This window comes from Syzygium oleosum, unplaced genomic scaffold (assembly GCF_021117445.2).
Source record: "Syzygium oleosum isolate NSW1041296 unplaced genomic scaffold, Sole_v2.1 Sole_v2.13, whole genome shotgun sequence".
Classification (NCBI taxonomy): Eukaryota; Viridiplantae; Streptophyta; class Magnoliopsida; order Myrtales; family Myrtaceae; genus Syzygium; species Syzygium oleosum.
This window is the reverse complement of record NW_026607497.1, coordinates 4,631,633-4,649,496: the sequence shown is the minus strand read 5'-3', so window position 1 is coordinate 4,649,496 and position 17,864 is coordinate 4,631,633. Positions and strand designations below refer to the sequence as shown.

Below are 17,864 nucleotides of genomic sequence, written 5' to 3'. Positions count from 1 at the left end.
TTCATTAATTGTGATGCTAAAAATTAACTCATTTAAAGTATTTTTAGTTTTGACTCGTTCCATACCAAAATTTATGATTTTTTCTTTTAACAATTATGTAGACATTTTCTCGGAAGATCGCCCATATTCAAAAGGCTCATTTTTTGAGTTTATTTCAATTATACATATATAATACATGAACGCTGTTTTCGTATTTGGTGTGCAATTCAGTTCATTCTGCCTTCTTCACAATTTTAGAAGCCTGTCGGGAGCTACTCTTTGTTCGGGCCCTCTCGTCTTGACAATCACTCTCCACTTTTGTGGGATTGCGTCGTTATATAATTGATTATATGCAACACTCAGCTGAAGGCATGAGGCAAATTTATTTCATGAGCAAGGCATGTGCGACATGAGTTTATCTACGCACTTGAACCTGGCAAGTCTCGAATGAATATTTTGGTGGAATCCCACATAATCTAAAATTAGGTTGTGGCCTATATGAAGCTAAGACCAATTATTATGCACTTTTTTTATTTTATAATTACATGTATTGTCCTATTACTTTGGTGCCATAGTGTCCATATGCCTAACTTTGGTATGTGTATTCTTTTGACCTCAACGTGTCTCATCATCAATTTTTATTCTATGCTTCGGACTTCATATCACAAACTATAATCAAGTAAAACACTGATCTATGAATTAATTTCATATATATGATATATATTTTAATTTCAGGAGACAATTATTTCATTTATTTTGGGCAGTCTTTGATTCAATTTCTTGATCCTTAGAGCAATGCGTCATCGCTAAGAGGTCAATCTTTCTTTCTTTAGGCATGATTTAGAGCAACCATCAAGCCAATCTTTTCAAATATAGCCAGCCCATTCTTGTTCATGAACCCACTTGGGATTATGACACAAATAGTCTCTGAACTTTGACCCAATATAGTCCTTGAATTTTTAATTTGTTTAATGTGGTTCATGGACTATTGGTAGATGTTCAACTTAGTCCCCGAACTATATGAAAATGTTAAATATTGTCATTCCATTAATTCAAGTTTAAAGACAATATTAAATATTTTGATATAATTTAAGGATTAAACTGAATATGTACCAAAAGTCCATGTACTATATTGAATAAACTGAAAATTTAGGGATCATATTATCTCAGAGATTATATTAAACAAGTTAAAAGCTCACGAACCATTCGTGTACCATATGTGTCGTTTTCTCAACCCATTTCTGCATCGAAAAGTCAACTTCAGAAAAAGAGCAGAGAAATAAAAGACAGACGGAGAATCAAAAGGGGGTTCTACTCCTCACCTCGTCCTGTCCATCTGTTTCCTACTTTGGAGTGAAGCGAGGTACAGACATAAACCGATTCTGGGCCTAACAAGCATTTGCATTGACCTTTGTTTGCGAGAGTTGAGAATCAGACCTCTTTTGCATGGCTTCTGTCTGAACCAAAGTCAGACCATTTAAGCGACGAGTACAGATCTGAATGCCTACAAGTCAACCTTCTTACGTGCCTAGATTTGTAGCGATCCATCGATGTCACCATCGCCCACTTTTTCTTCACCGTGGTCTTATCCCCTTGTGTGTACCATCTTCTCCATGAAAGAACAAAAGAAGATTAACTTGCCGTATATGTATTATATGCGTGCGCTTGCTTTCTTGGGGGATAGAAGAACGATGCAACAGATTAATTACACCATAGTGGGGAGTTTTTGATAATCTTTTCTCATGAACATGAGATGTTTTTGATAATCTTTCCTCATAAACATGAGATGTTTTAAGGATCAGCTGAGGGTTTGCTCATTGTGCTAATCTGGTCTTCGAGTCATTACAGATTAAGAGTACAGAAAGAGTATTGATCACAGTCATAAATCAACTCTCATATTTGATTGGAGAGAGAGAGAGAGAGAGAGAGAGAGAGAGAGAGAGAGAGAGAGAGAGAGAGAGAGAGGTGTTGTATGATAACGTTGTCCATGAGTTTCGTTTGATTATTACGTTTCTAGAGATTGTTTGCATGACCCTAATTGAAGTTTTTCGAATCTAGTGAAAAGGTCTATGACCTTCATTGTCTTTATCTTTCTTTAAATTATTTTTAGTCGTTGAATTTGGACCAATCCACTTAGCACCAAAATCTCAAAAGAGAGCACAGATGTCAACTCATTTTGACAATCAGCTCAGGTATAAATAACATTTAACATCTGTAGTCTCTACACATTCCTCATTCAGGCCATTTCTCAGTGACCATCGCATCTCTAGGCTCTATATTCACCCAAAAATCCTCCCATCTTCCCTCAACAATCACTCCCTCTTCAACCATGAAGTCCCGCAACATCTTATCCATTTTCATCTTATCGATAGTGGCTATTACCCTCGTTACTGATGCATTGTCGCATGAGAAGACGGACTATGATCCAGATTACGACGAAGTGCTCAGGGAGTTTGAGTATGAGCCAAATGCCGAGCTCTCACATCGCCTTGCCTTATCCTTTGCCCCAAGCCGGTTCCTTTCGCAGAAAAGGAAGCGCACGCATCACTTGACTTGCAACAAGTTTCCTAGGATATGCCGCGCAAAGGGAAGTCCCGATTGCAAGAAGAAGTGCGTCAATCTGCTGGCCGACCGGCTTAACTGCGGGATGTGCGGGAAGAAGTGCAAGTACAATGAGATTTGTTGCAAAGGGATGTGTGTGAATCTATCGTTCAATTGGAAGCATTGCGGGGGTTGTAACAATAGGTGCAATAAGGGCGACTTTTGTCTATTGGGGCTCTGCAATTATGTTTAGGAATTCATGAGGTCGGATCCCACTTGTTGAGGCCCTTCCAACCTCTAGAGTACCAATTAATTCTTAAATACCATTGTTGCGTAGCTTCTTGGCAAGTTGTGTGATAATATGTACTCTAGTATGATTGTTGCGGCTTCTGTCAATAGAGCTACCAATTCGTGTCATCGTCTTGTAACCTCTTTAGGTCTAATCTGAATATGATATCCTCATTGGATGTGTCATATCTTTGCAACCCAGGCACAATGAATTTATTAAACAGGCTCCACAATGCTTATTTGCTTAACAATTTTATAGAAAAAATCACGTACAATAAACGTGTAAAAAAGGTGAAACATATGCTAATATGTCTAAACTAAAGGGTCAGTTCTCGATGTATTTACATAGGCAGACCTGTCTATGACATAAACATGACTAATCTCAATTCTAATGCACTTAATTAACTACATCTAGCGTGCTTGTGTTAAATGGTCGTTTCGAAAATTTCTGACCCTAAATGTCAATATATATAAAGAAGAACCCATATAAAATTTCGATCATGATTCTTGAACCTCTCAGCGAATCAGCTGATCCGACCTATTCCTCAAAGAAGGCAATTTCGAACACATTCAAGAACGACTCATTCGTCCGGAATCTCGAATTATGCGGATTTCCATTGCCAGAGTTATGCGCAAACGGTATACAAGAAATTCCACCAGTAACCATCATTCTAGGAAAATGATACAGAGCATGGAGGCTGGTTTTGATGGGTGATGGGTGAATAATTGTGGTTGGACTCTCTCTATGATACATTGTTCTCGAATTCAGAAAACATGAATCGCCTGCAGGATCGTTTGAAAGGAAAGGAGCGAAAATGAGAAAGAAGTGGAGGATGAATGCTTGCAGATCTTATCAAAGAAGAGAATCTAGAGTGTTTGTTCTTTGCATTGCAAGATGAAGAATAAGCCCATTGAACTGCCATGGGACAGATCATATGCTTATTATATACTTCTACGTTCAGTTCTTCCTTTGTAAAGTTTTGCGTACTTCTAGCTCTATTGAAACAATCTCTATGCATTGCCGACACACAAGAAAGAATGGAAAGGAAAAACATACCCCTCAGGAAATATGGAAAGCAACAAATTTTCTCTCCTGTCCAGCCAACTTCCGGAGTACTTTGCTCAACTTCGCACATTAAAAATGATTTTATTAAAATAAACTGGAGACTTGATTGAACTTCAATTGACTGCAATTTGTCCGGGAACAAGTTGAATCTACAAAGATTGTGAAATGAACCCAGAATTTCGAGTCCATGATTATTGAAAACTTGTTATCTCCATTGCTTGTACTTACATCCCGATTGTGGCAACTGTGGAGCTCATCTCTTTCTCAGAAAGTCGTTCATTCGTCGGTGGCCAAATTCATCTGTTGGAGCTTGTGAGTGTTCTAGTTCTACCCATGGAATGGTGAAGAAAAACAGAGAAAAAGAAAAGCGAGAAAATTCCGAGAAGAGAGAGAATCCATTTCTTCGAACTCGGTCGTTTTGGACTCCCAATTGCTGCATCATTTCATCCATTTTCCACTCTAGACTTGATTTTTTTTTCAGAAAAAGCCACGCCGAACTAAAAAATTTATTAAAAAAGCCACGTAGGACTCTTTGACGGAATATGTCGCTGGAGACACTTCAAAGATCTCGTTTTTTTTTTTTTTATCGATGAAGCACTCAAGTGATCGCTCAAAAAGTTTTGGCACTAAAATGAATGCCGTATGAAAGTTATGATATTTTTAGTGTACTTTTCCCCATAAAGGATTATCCAAATTCGTCTACGAGATGATAGAGCCACACGTGTCTTTGAAGTGTAAAATGCCACCATAGACTTGCCTTTCAAAGAAAGTGAACAAGTCTTTCGCACCGTGTATGCGTAGACCAATCAAAGTCCAGGCTTGATGTGGCATTGCAAGAAAACATCCCCAATAAAATCCAAACTTATCAGTACCGATTTGTCAATGCCCCCTTTAGAATGGATGCCCTCAAAGCTCCCCACCATTGTCTTTCATGCATTCAGCTAAGGTAGGCTTCTATGGCACCAAGAATTTTCCACACCCAAGTAAACCCCACCAACACAATCGACACAACCAAATTTGCGACCCCAGCAATGTCATTTTAACGAAGACTTTGACTTCCTAGCATTTCAAATTCGTGCACTGCCGTCCTATAGCCAATTATGCTCCAGCAAAATACATGGAATTCAACCAGACCCTCCTGTCTTTTCTTTCCCTTTCTGTGAAATTGTAGCCGTAAAAGATGTGAAGAGCACTTCATTCAACTTAAAGATCTTTTATTACCTTATCTTAAATGCCACAATAATCTAACTTTGAGAAATTTAATCTCAAGTACTCTTTGTATTGTACATGCTTAGACGTGATCCTATAAATATAGGTTTTCGAGTGAATTGTCAAATAACTTTTCTAGGCTTTTATTTGCTTGTATATTCGACAATATTACCGGAGGCTTTCACATTGGTATGGTTTATTAATAAGGGAGCCTTTCTTCATAAGGATAACAACTCAGTTTCTATTCTATTTGCCTTCTTGACACTAATTGAATCTTTTGATTCTAGATTTGAAAAAACAAAAATCACGAAAGGTTGCATCGCTGAACACCTATATTTTGACCGTGTTTTGTATGTTCAATTTGTTGTAGCTAGCAAGGATCACCCAGAGGGGGGTGAATAGGTGATCTAAAACAATTTTTAGTAATTTATGCGGAAACAAAATAAATCACAGAAGAGTCTGAATAAAATTCAGATTCAAGACAGATTATATAGACTGTGCTCTTGATGTGCAGAATGTAAAGTAAGAGATAAGGGATAGAGAATCTGCACACAAGTTTATAGTGGTTCGGCTTATAGCAAGCCTACGTCCACTCTCCCACGCTTACAGCCTACTGGCTGGATTTCACTATGTAATCAAGAGGAATTACAACTTCTGAGTGTTAACACTCTTGTGTATGATAGGACTCTCTATCTCACACAATCACTCTTACAAAGTGTTCCTCAAGATCTTAATATTTGGCTCAGAATGACAAGAGAAAAATGATTGGATTAAGCTCAGACTTTGGACCTGTTGATTCTTGATTCTGTACTTCCTTCTGCTGCTCGTTGATCTCCTTAAATACTCCTCTGCTTCCAAACTAGCCGTTGGACAGCTTTCAGAGGATCATCTTCCAATCTTTACCTTGGACAGATTTGTATAGTAAGGATTGAGTAGCCGTTGGTTGACAGATTCTGAATCCCGCTGATTCTGGTTGCCCATACAATCAGAATCTTGGTTTCCATAAGTAGAACTTTGTCCGTTGTAATGCATTCTTGTCATGATGTTTGATTGTCAATCAATTTGATTCAGATTGAGACAATCAGAACATTCCTTCTGTGAAATCCATGCTAGATCACTAGCTGTTGTGTTACGTTCAATTCAAGCGTCAAGATATTCTCGTGCCGCATCGAAGAACTCCTGCGTCTGCGTCAAGAATTTCTGCGTCCAATAATTTCTTCTCGTCTCGACGAATTTCTTCGTCTCGAATAATTTCTTCGTCTCGCATCCGCATCTCGAATAACTTCTCGCATCCGCATCCGAATAACTTCGCCTTCGAATCTCGTAACTTCGATTATGTGGGTCTTCAAAATATACTTGACAGTTGTAAAGTCTCGAATAACTTTCTTCCGAGCTTCCGGAATATACGACTGGAATAGTTCGAATAAGTATCGATTTACAATAACATAGAAGGTTTTGTCAACTTCAAAATTAATAGGAGTTTTCCTCAACAATCTCCCCCTTTTTGATGGTGACAAAACTTTCTTTGCAGATTGAATTATTTTAAACATATTAAGCTCAATAAACACAGATTGAAATAGCAAACTCTGTTGATATCTGTGTCTTTCTTCCTTTGAGAATAACCTGTAAATCTGCAATATGATTTCTCCCCCTTTTTGTCATCAACAAAAAGAATAGTAATAGATAGAATAATGCATTGATATTAAGTAATCAATCAGTCTAACAATAAGTAAGAGAAATATTACAGACCAATTGAAAAAAATAGAGAGAAATGTTGAAAAACAGGCTATTTTTTAGGAGTACGAATCAGTTGAAAATTTTCCAATATTGAGACAGCCTCCTCAATCTTCGAACTGCATTGACCTATGGCTTTATCCATGCTGGATGAGCACATAGCAATGGCTCCCTCTAATTCCGCTTTATCTGCTGCTGCTTGAAGTTGTTGAGCCTTGGTGTTTTCCTCAACAATTTTCTGTAGGTTCTGCAAATTTTGTTCTAGAGCAGCCTGCTTGTCCTTTATCTCGAGCAGAATCGAAAGGATGTTCTGATTTTCAGATGGCTGACCTTGGTCATTAGCTTCTTCAGACTGATTGTACCCTGCGGCTGATTCTGGTGGAATCTCCCCCTGAACAGGTGATTGTTCTTCAGAAACATGCTCTTCATGAATTGGTTCTGGAACTGGTTCAGGAACATGTTCTGGTTCTGCAGTGTGACCTGATTCAAAGTATGCTGCTTCTGCTTCATCATTTTCATCATGCAGAAGAGTTTTTCTTTTCTTTCTATACACTTTGATTGGGGTTGGAGAATCAGTTTGCTTGCTTGCTGAACTAGTTCTTTTCCTTTGATCCTTTTCTTTCTGAATTTTCTTGCCAACAGATTTGGCCTCTGACTGTTGAGCCTCTTTCCTTTTTACTATGTCCCTGATATCTTCAAATTTCTTCATTTTGGAGAGCATTTTTTCTCCAACAAACATAAGGGGAAGCATAGTTTCTCGCAACTCACCAGGAATAGATAAATTGAGATACATGAAGATACGAGTGATCAAAGCTCCATATGGCAGATGACCCTTATCTTTCTGCAATGCTCTGTACATATGGAATATTATGAGGTGAGGAAGAGAGAAGGATTGACCTGTCAAGATAGCCCAAATGAGCTTGATCTCTGATTTCGAAAGGTCAGTTTTTGAGGCATCCTTTGGCTTTAAACAGTTGATGATGATCTTATGCAAGATCACCGATCGTCTTGATAAGTCAGAATAGGAGAGATGTCTTTTTGATCCTTGAGCAAAGTTCGGATTTTCAGAAGCTAGCTGAGAAGCCTCTGCAAGACTTACTGCCAATGGAGTAAAAGTGGAGTGTGTGGCTCCAATTATCCTTGCCAACTCATGTGCCTTTAAATCAACTTTCTTGTCACCAATAGTAAACTGTAACCAGTTTGGTGACGGAATTGAAAGATTTGAATAAAAGTAGGCAGTTAATTCAGCATAAGTGTTGGCAGATTGAAGGCAAAATTCATAAACCCCTAGTTTTTCAAACAGGTTCTGTACAGAAATTCCAGCCTTCTCCAAATACTCGAAATCCACAGTTCTATTGTTCATTACTCCTCTATCAAGTAACAGCCTGTAATACATCTGATGCGCAGTGCTTCTGAATAAGCCTCCTGTTCCAGGCAAGCCAGATGCTATTCCGACTTTCATCTCAAAATTCTCAAAAAATCGTGCATCATCATCCGGAACAACAAATTTTGACGCACTAGATGTCTTAGGGCTTACATGAACCGATTTCTTTTCAGATGGAGTTGAAGCTTCTCCAACTTTTTCTTTGCCCTTTCTGGAAGAAGTTTCTTGTGGAGTAGTGCTGGTTGGAACTTGCCCTGATTTAGTGCAGTATTCAGAATAGATTTTCGCAAGGTGAGTTTCAGAGCGAAGATCGTTGTCTTTCAGACAAGCATGAAGAGCTGACTCAGAGGCATTATTCCTTTTCAGCCTTTGATAATTCTCCCACACACGTTTAATGTTTATGAACCGAAAATCAGTTTTACCAGACGATTTCGGTGGAGACGAACGCTGAGGGGTTGACGCTTCAGAAGGGTTGGCATGATGATCGGATTCTGAGTCTGAAACTTCTAAAAATTCCGCCGCTGCGGTAGATTTTGAGTCTTGATTAAGAATACGAGAAGATCTTCTGTGGGCCACCATCTTGACCGGCATTATGATCACCTTTGAAGACGAAAGTTTCGATCTTTTGGAAGAAGAAGAGGAGAGTCTCTGTATATCGGAAGGTTTTTGAGAGAAAAAGATCGTACTGATAGGGTTTGAAAACAGAGAAGGACGGGCTTAAAAAGGAGGTTGATAACTTTTTGGAAGGAAAAAAGTACTTTTAGAAATTAAGAGATATCCCAAACAAGTAGGAAGAAAATATTCTCTCTAAAACTTAACCAAACATATCAATATATTAGGCAGATTTTAGCAGATAAAATAGAATGCATACCTGATTTGCTTCCAAGTATAACGAATTATACAAGTATCCTGCCAAAAATGTCAATTTTATACCCGCCAAAATTTGAATAAGGAACGTACCTGTCTTTGTGAGTCTGAAAAATGTTCAGACTGAGAATACTTGAGTCTGAACAATTTCCTGTCTATCAAACACTTCAAGAAAATGGATAAGTAATGCACAGTTTTTCTCTGATGAATTCAAATGAAGATTTATCAAGAGGTTTTGTAAATATATCAGCTAATTGATTCTTAGAATCAATAAATTGAATATTTACATCACCATTTTGAACATGATCTCGAATAAAGTGATGCTTGATTTCAATATGCTTAGCACGAGAATGAAGAATTGGGTTCTTTGTCAAATTGATTGCACTTGTGTTGTCACATTTGATTGCAACACTTGATTCTTCAATATCAAAGTCTTGTAATTGCTGCTTCATCCACAGAATCTGTGCACAGCAACTTCCCAATGCTACATATTCTGCTTCTGCTGTAGAAAGTGCAACTGTACTCTGCTTCTTTGAGTACCAAGATACCAACATATTCCCAAACAGTTGACATGTACCGGAAGTACTTTTCCTTCTGATCAACCTTTTTACCATTTTCATCTTTGTCCAGTTTGGATGAATGAGACATGGGAATGTCTGTCTTCTTGCAATTCTGTAATCCAAATTTCTTGATAATCTCCTTTGCATACTTCTCTTGGCAAATGAATGTACCATCTTTGGTTTGTTTCACTTGAAGGCCAAGAAAGAATGATAATTCTCCCATCATACTCATCTCGAATTCATTCTGCATATTCTTTGAGAATTTCTTGCATAGCAATTCGTTAGAAGATCCAAAGATTATATCATCAACATAAATTTGAACAATTAAGAAATCCTTACCCTTTTTCTTAACAAATAAAGTTGTATCAACTTTACCTTTGGTAAAACCATTTTGCAGAAGGAAGTTACTTAACCTTTCATACCAAGCTCTTGGTGCTTGTTTCAGACCGTAAAGAGCCTTCTTGAGTCTGTAGACATGATCACTCTTTCTTGGTTCTTCGAAACCAGGTGGTTGTTCCACATATACTTCTTCTTTGATATATCCATTCAGAAAGGCACTTTTCACGTCCATCTGAAATAATTTAAAGTTATGGGAACAAGCATAAGCTAGTAGTAGCCGAATGGCTTCTAACCTTGCAACTGGTGCATATGTTTCATCATAGTCTATGCCTTCTTCTTGAGAATAGCCTTTTGCAACCAGTCTTGCTTTGTTTCTTGTAACTTTCCCTTTGTCATCCAGTTTGTTTCTGAATACCCATTTTGTTCCAATTACTGGATGATTTTTGGGTCTTGGCACAAGCTCCCATACTTTATTAATTCTGAACTGCTGAAGTTCCTCCTGCATAGCATCGATCCAGCTTTCATCTGATAAAGCTTCACCAACTTCTTTTGGCTCTATTTCTGATATCAAAGCCAAGTTGCTGATGTTCTCTTTGTGTTTGGATCTTGTCTTGATACCATCTTCTATTTCTCCAATAACGAGGTTCTTCGGATGACTGGATTTATGTTTCCAGTTTTTGTCATATTTTTCCTTCTGAAATTCTGCAGACTCTGAACTTTCTGGTTGAGTCTGTATTATATCTTCTTTGCCTTCTGATGCTTCTGATGATTCTTGAATGTTGGGAGATGGTTCAGATTCATCTCTGTGAGTCTGAATGTTTTCTTCAAACCTCACATTCATTGATTCTTCAACAGTCTGAGAGTTCTTGTTGTAGACTCTGTATGCTTTACTTGAAGTTGAGTATCCAAGGAAAAATCCTTCATCTGCTTTCTCATCAAACTTTCCAGTGCGGTCATTTGGATTTTTCAGGATATAGCATTTACAACCAAACACTCTAAAATATGAAATGTTGGGCTTTCTACCTTTGTAAAGCTCATAGGGGGTTTTCTCAAGAATGGGTCTGAGAAAAGCTCTGTTAATGATATAGCATGCTGTAAAAACTGCATCTGCCCAGAAATAAAAAGGAATTTTGCTTTCAATCAGCAAAGTTCTTGCCATTTCTTGCAAAGAACGATTTTTCCTTTCCACAACACCATTTTGTTCTGGTGTGTAAGGAGTAGAAAAATTGTGTTGAAAGCCATTTTCCTCACAAAAATCTGAAAAACTTTGATTTTCAAATTCTCCCCCATGATCAGTTTTAATGCAGGAAATGGAATAGCCCATTTCATTCTGAACTCTTTTTGCAAATTTTGAAAAATATGAAAATGCTTCATTTTTATGAGCAAGAAAGAACACCCAAGTAAATCTTGTGAAGTCATCAACAATGACTAAACAATATTTCTTACCACCAATACTTTGTGTTCTGGTTGGTCCAAATAGGTCCATATGAAGAAGCTGCAAAGCACGATCGGTGGAAACATGATGTATAGACTTGAAAGAACTTCTTACTTGTTTTCCTAGAGTGCGAGGCATTGCATAACTCTGTTTTCTTGTATTTCAAATCTGGTAGACCTCGAACCAGTTTCTTGTTTGAGATCTTTGAGATTTGTTTCATACTGATATGCCCCAGTCTTCTATGCCATAGATCTTCATCCTCTTTGATTGAGATCAAGCAATGAGTGGAGTTTGGATTGACATCTAGAAGATAGATATTGCCATGTCTTCTCCCTGTAAATGTTTGAGAAGAATCTTTGCTTGTCCCTGAGCATGTATCTTCTTGAAAGTTGATTCTGAAACCTGTATCACATAGTTGGCTTATGCTTATCAAGTTGTAGTTGAGTCCTTTTACCAACGAGACATCATTGATTGTAAGTCCTCCAATTTCAACTGTTCCTTTGCCAACGATTTTTCCTTTGGTATTTCCTCCAAAGGATACTTTTCCACCATTCAGATTGTGTAGATCAACGAATATACTTGGATCTCCTGTCATATGTCTAGAGCATCCACTGTCTAGGTACCACTTCCTTTTTCTTTTTGTGGTAACCTGCAAAAAACACAGCATCTCAAGTTTTCTTTGGTACCCAAATTTGTTTGGGTCCTTGAGCATTAGTATAGGCTGTCTTAACAAAATCTCTTCTAACAGGTCTCCAGACCTTAGGACATTCATTCTCAAAATATTGTGGATCTCCACATTTTGAGCACTTGAGTGCACTTCGACCAACAGGTTTTACAAAATTCCTTTTGAAATGATTTTTATAAGCTTGTCGAGGAGGTCTTTGTTTTAATCTCTCCTTGACCTTTGGAAAATCAATCAAGCTATCACTTTCCTTCACAAATCCGAGACCAGATTTGTTGTAGTAAGAAATTTGGATAGAAAGGATATGCTTCAAGGTTTCTGATCCCTTTGAAAATTTGGAAGTAATTTCTGAAACTTGCTTTTTCAAAACTGCATTTTCTTTGGAAAGAAAATCTCGACTTTCCTTGACTTGATGAAATTCTTTTTGAAGGAAATCGATTTTTTCTTTTTGTGAAATATCCTGTTGCCTCAGTGATGAATTTTCCTTTTTCAAAGAAGAGATGCATTTAAGAGCAGTCTTGAATTCAAAGCATAATTCATCAATGTAATTTGATACCTCAATAGGCATGTCAGAATGTTTTACCTCAATTTCCACTTTGGGATCAGAATCTGAATCTGAGTCTGAGTCTGACTTAGCCATTAGACAGAAATCTTCATCACTGTCTTCACATTCTGTGTCACTCCAGGTTTCTGCTTTTAAGGCCTTCTTTGCTTTCTCAAACTTGGTCTTCTTTTTCAGAAGTGGACAATTTGGCTTGAAATGTCCACGTTTCTTACAGTGAAAGCATATAACATCCTTCGATCTTTCTGTCTCATCGAAAGATTTCTTCTTTTCAAAAGGCTTCTTTCCCCTGAGGTTTCTTCCTTTGATCTTCATTTTCTTATACTTCTTTATAAATAGAGCTAGTTCTTCATCATCAACGTCTTCATCTTCAGAATCTGCATCAGAATCAATGTTAGTCTTCAAAGCAATTGATTTATTACCTTTGGATTCAATCTCCTCATTTCGTTTCTCAGTCTCATATGATTGAAGAGTTCCAATTAACTCATTCACTGATAGAGGCTTGATCCTTTGTGTCTCTCGAAGAGATGTTTTGATGTTGTCCCACTGATTTGTCAGTCCTCTCAGAAGTTTGTTGACTTTCATTGCATCTGGAACTGGTTGTCCTTGATAAGCAAGACCGTTTACTATATCAGTAAACCTGTCATATAAATCAGCAATTGATTCTCCAGGCTTCATTTTGAAAGATTCATATTGACCAAGCAGAAGATTAATTTGAGTTTCCTTGGCTCGATCTGTTCCTTCATAAGTAATAAGAAGAGTATCCTAGATTTCCTTAGCTGATTCACAAGCAGCAATTTTTTTATATTCAATAGGTGATAAGGCACAATAAAGAGAATAAATTGCTTTGGAATCTAAGGTTTCTCTTTTGGATATCTCAGTTTGAGATAATGGAGGATCTGCTGCTTTGCTTGCATCTGCCTTTTCTTTTGAATCAGAAGACTTTGGATTGACACCTCTGATGATGACATCCCATTGCATGTGGTCAATTGACTTTATGAATGCCTTCATCTTATTCTTCCAGACACTATATTCCTTGCCATCGAAATATGGTGGTCTGTTGTTGCTCTGTCCTTCAATGAGCCCTGGAGCACCATAGCTAGCCATATAGATCGTTAGCTCAGAAGTAAGACACTTCAATAAATGAGCAACCTGCTCTGATACCAATTGTTGTAGCTAGCAAGGATCACCTAGAGGGGGGTGAATAGGTGATCTAAAACAATTTTTAGTAATTTATGCGGAAACAAAATAAATCACAGAAGAGTCTGAATAAAATTCAGATTCAAGACAGATTATATAGACTGTGCTCTTGATGTGCAGAATGTAAAGTAAGAGATAAAGGGATAGAGAATCTGCACACAAGTTTATAGTGGTTCGGCTTATAGCAAGCCTACGTCCACTCTCCCACGCTTACGACCTCTCTACTGGCTGGATTTCACTATGTAATCAAGAGGAATTACAACTTCTGAGTGTTAACACTCTTGTGTATGATAGGACTCTCTATCTCACACAATCACTCTTACAAAGTGTTCCTCAAGATCTTAATATTTGGCTCAGAATGACAAGAGAAAAATGATTGGATTAAGCTCAGACTTTGGACTTGTTGATTCTTGATTATGTACTTCCTTCTGCTGCTCGTTGATCTCCTTAAATACTCCTCTGCTTCCAAACTAGCCGTTGGACAGCTTTCAGAGGATCATCTTCCAATCTTTACCTTGGACAGATTTGTATAGTAAGGATTGAGTAGCCGTTGGTTGACAGATTCTGAATCCCGCTGATTCTGGTTGCCCATACAATCAGAATCTTGGTTTCCATAAGTAGAACTTTGTCCGTTGTAATGCATTCTTGTCATGATGTTTGATTGTCAATCAATTTGATTCAGATTGAGACAATCAGAACATTCCTTCTGTGAAATCCATGCCAGATCACTAGCTGTTGTGTTACGTTCTGAATTCTGCGTCTGAAGATATTCTGCGTCTGCATCAGAAGAACTCCTGCGTCTGCGTCTGAAGAATTTCTGCGTCTGAATAATTTCTTCTGCGTCTGACGAATTTCTTCGTCTGAATAATTTCTTCGTCTGCATCTGCATCTGAATAACTTCTGCATCTGCATCTGAATAACTTCTGCTTCTGAATCTCAGAACTGCGATTATGTGGGTCTTCAGAAATATACTTGACAGATTGTAAAGTCTGAATAACTTTCTTCTGAGCTTCCAGAATATACAGACCTGGAATAGTTCAGAATAAGTATCAGATTTACAATAACATAAAAGGTTTTGTCAACTTCAAAATTAATAGGAGTTTTCCTCAACACAATTAGATCGCGTTTTGTATGTTCAATTAGAGAAGGGTTCTTATTCGGTTGACAACCCAAATGAAATGCATGTAGGGATTTCAGACACTAACAATATTAAAAAAAAGGACACATGTAAAAGAAAAATGTCGAAGGCGAAGCAAGTCGATTCGCTTGGAAGCACGCACATATGACTGGTAGCAATTAGCGGAAATTTTTTTTAAAAAATATCGAAGAACTCCAGAACAAATGAAAAGGCAAGTTGAACTCGTCTTCATCAGAGACGACGGGAGGAGAAGTTGGAAGGCTACATGAGCCCACAGACAGACCTTTCAAAGAAGACTTGTGTTCGTAACCTGGCTTTTTAGAAGACTGAACTTAGTATAAGTAGAAGCGCTCCCTCCCACCACCGAAGTCACTCGCATGTTAAGCTGCAAAATGGGGTGGAATAAAATCCTTGGCCTCCTCGGTTTCATCTTTTTCTAACATTCCTCCCTTCCCTTTGCCTCGCCCCTTTGCCCTTCTGACCAGCGCGATGCCTTTCTCCTTCTAAAATTCCTTCGTGCTTGATAGTATGGCGTCCCACTTTAGTTGTGACTTGGATTTGTATTATCCTGTCACATCTTATCCAAAGACAAACTTATGGAACAAGAGCCTTGACTGCTGCTCATGGGATGGTGTCACTTGCAACGGTGTCACCGGCAATGTTGTCGGTCTTGACTTACTTTCAGTTGGCTTCGTGGCACTCTCCATTCCAATAGCTCCCTCCTTCTCCTTCGCCATCTTTGGAGCCTCAACCTTTTTGGTAATAATTCGTCGGCCCACAAATTTCACCTAATCTAAGTGCATTTGTAAAAATGACTCATCTGAATCTCTCACGTACATACTTTTTTGGTACCATTCCCGGTGAAATCTCTCGCCTCTCCAAGCTTGTGTCACTTGATCTCTCTTACAATTATAATGTTACAAACTCATTCTCTTCTCTTCCATTGGAAAATTCAATCTTCACAATGCTTGTTCGGAATCTAACAACAGTGAGAGCTTTTTCTAGATAAAGTAGACATGTCCACAGTTTCACCAATGTCCTTTGCGAATTTGTCTTCTTTGACACATTTAAGAGTTTCTACTTGTTCCTTAGGGGGTATATTTCTTGATACTGTTTTTCGATTACCTAGTCTTATTACTCTCTCTTTACGTTCCAATCTCAACATGTTTGGGATTCTTCCCAACTCCAATTGGACTAGTCCTCTTGTGTACTTGTCTCTCGACAGTACTAGCTTTTCAGGAGAAATACCCAATTCAATTGGAAACATGAAGAGATTAACAAATTTAGGTCTTAGTGACTGCAGATTCACAGGACACATCCCCTCATCACTGTGGAATCTCAAGCAACTCCAAGTTCTATATCTAGACGGGAATAACTTTAGCGGGGTTGTAGAGTTTGAAAACTTTACAAAGTTTAAAAATCTCATAATGCTTAATGTTTCTCTAGAGCTAAATGTAACCTATAAAACACTAAAGTATACATTTCCGAAGCTCGAAGCGTTAGGGATTGCCTTCTTGCAACTTGACCAAGTTCCCATATTTCTTGAGTTCATTACAAAGATTAACACACGTAGACCTCTCTTTCAATAGGATTAGTGGGGAGATCCTGATGTGGTTTTGGGGAATAAGTTGTTATACACTGGAAGTCTTAGATCTTTCTCATAACCTTTTGGAGGGAGGTATACTACAATTGCATTGGAAGAGATTGCTGTATATTAACCTTCGGAACAACTCATTCCAAGAATCACTTCCCATCCCTCCACCTTCTACTTCTTACTTTCATTCCTCCGACAATGGTTTCATCGGTGAGATCCCCTCTTCAATTTGCCAGTTGAGTTCACTTTATTCTTTATGTTTGTCTAACAATAATTTCTTTGGGAATGTGTCACCATGTTTTGGTAATATAACCAATCTTTGGTATCTAGACTTGAGTAGCAATAAATTCCAAGGAACACATCCTGTCTCTCCACCTTCTACTTCATACTTTAAGGCCTCCAATAATGGTTCCATCGGTGCGATCCCTTCTTCAATTTGCCAGTTGATTTCACTCCGATATTTAATTTTGTATAACAATAGTCCTTCTAGAAATATGCTACCATGTTTTGGAAATGTGGCTTATCTACACTTAGAGCAGTAATAAATTCCAAGGGCCATTACTGCGCTCCCTAGTCAAATGCGTGAACTTAGTAGTACTAGTTCTCAGTGATAATGAGTTCAATGATATCTTCCCACATTGGCTGGAAGAATCGCATCTGGAGTACCTTGATTTGAGTTCCAACAAATTTCATGGTAGTATCAACCTCACTGCATTTGGACTCTCCTTCCCCGTTCTTGAATATTTGGTAATTTCCCACAACAATTTTATTGGACTATGGCCCACACAGGGTTTCTTAAACACCTCATTGGCTACAATAGATTTGTCCAACAACAAGTTTGGAGGGCCAATTCTACTTCCATTTCCTTTCACATTTTTTTATTGCATTGCAAGCAATAATATAACAGGAAAGATTCCTTCTTTGATATGCAATGCCACTAAGCTCGAGCACCTCGACTTGTCTGACAATGGCTTAACAGGTGGCGTGCCTTGGTGCTTAACACATTTTAGCACAAATCTGTCAGTTTTGAACTTGCGAAAGAATCACCTTGAGGGCATAATTCCTCAATCATTTTCTTGGAGAAATAGCCTGTCGACTCTTGACTTGAGTCAAAATCGGTTTGAAGGCACATTGGCCTGGTCCCTTGTCAAATGTAAATATCTAGAAATTCTAGATCTCAGTGACAATCAAATAGAGGATACGTTCTTGAGATGGTTGGAAACACTCCCAAAACTAAAAGTTCTCATTTTGAGGTCCAACAATTTAAAGGATGTTTTGAATATTCC

The 17,864-nt window shown here is 38.0% G+C and overlaps 1 protein-coding gene across 1 annotated transcript; it reads left to right on the top strand.

Moving 5' to 3' along the window:
• The first annotated feature begins 2,308 nt into the window (after positions 1-2,308).
• LOC130139694 (stigma-specific STIG1-like protein 3) lies at positions 2,309-2,773 on the top strand. The gene has a single exon (XM_056317233.1). It carries the CDS (start codon positions 2,309-2,311, stop codon positions 2,771-2,773), a length of 465 nt encoding a protein of 154 aa, XP_056173208.1.
• The last annotated feature ends 15,091 nt before the right edge of the window (positions 2,774-17,864 follow it).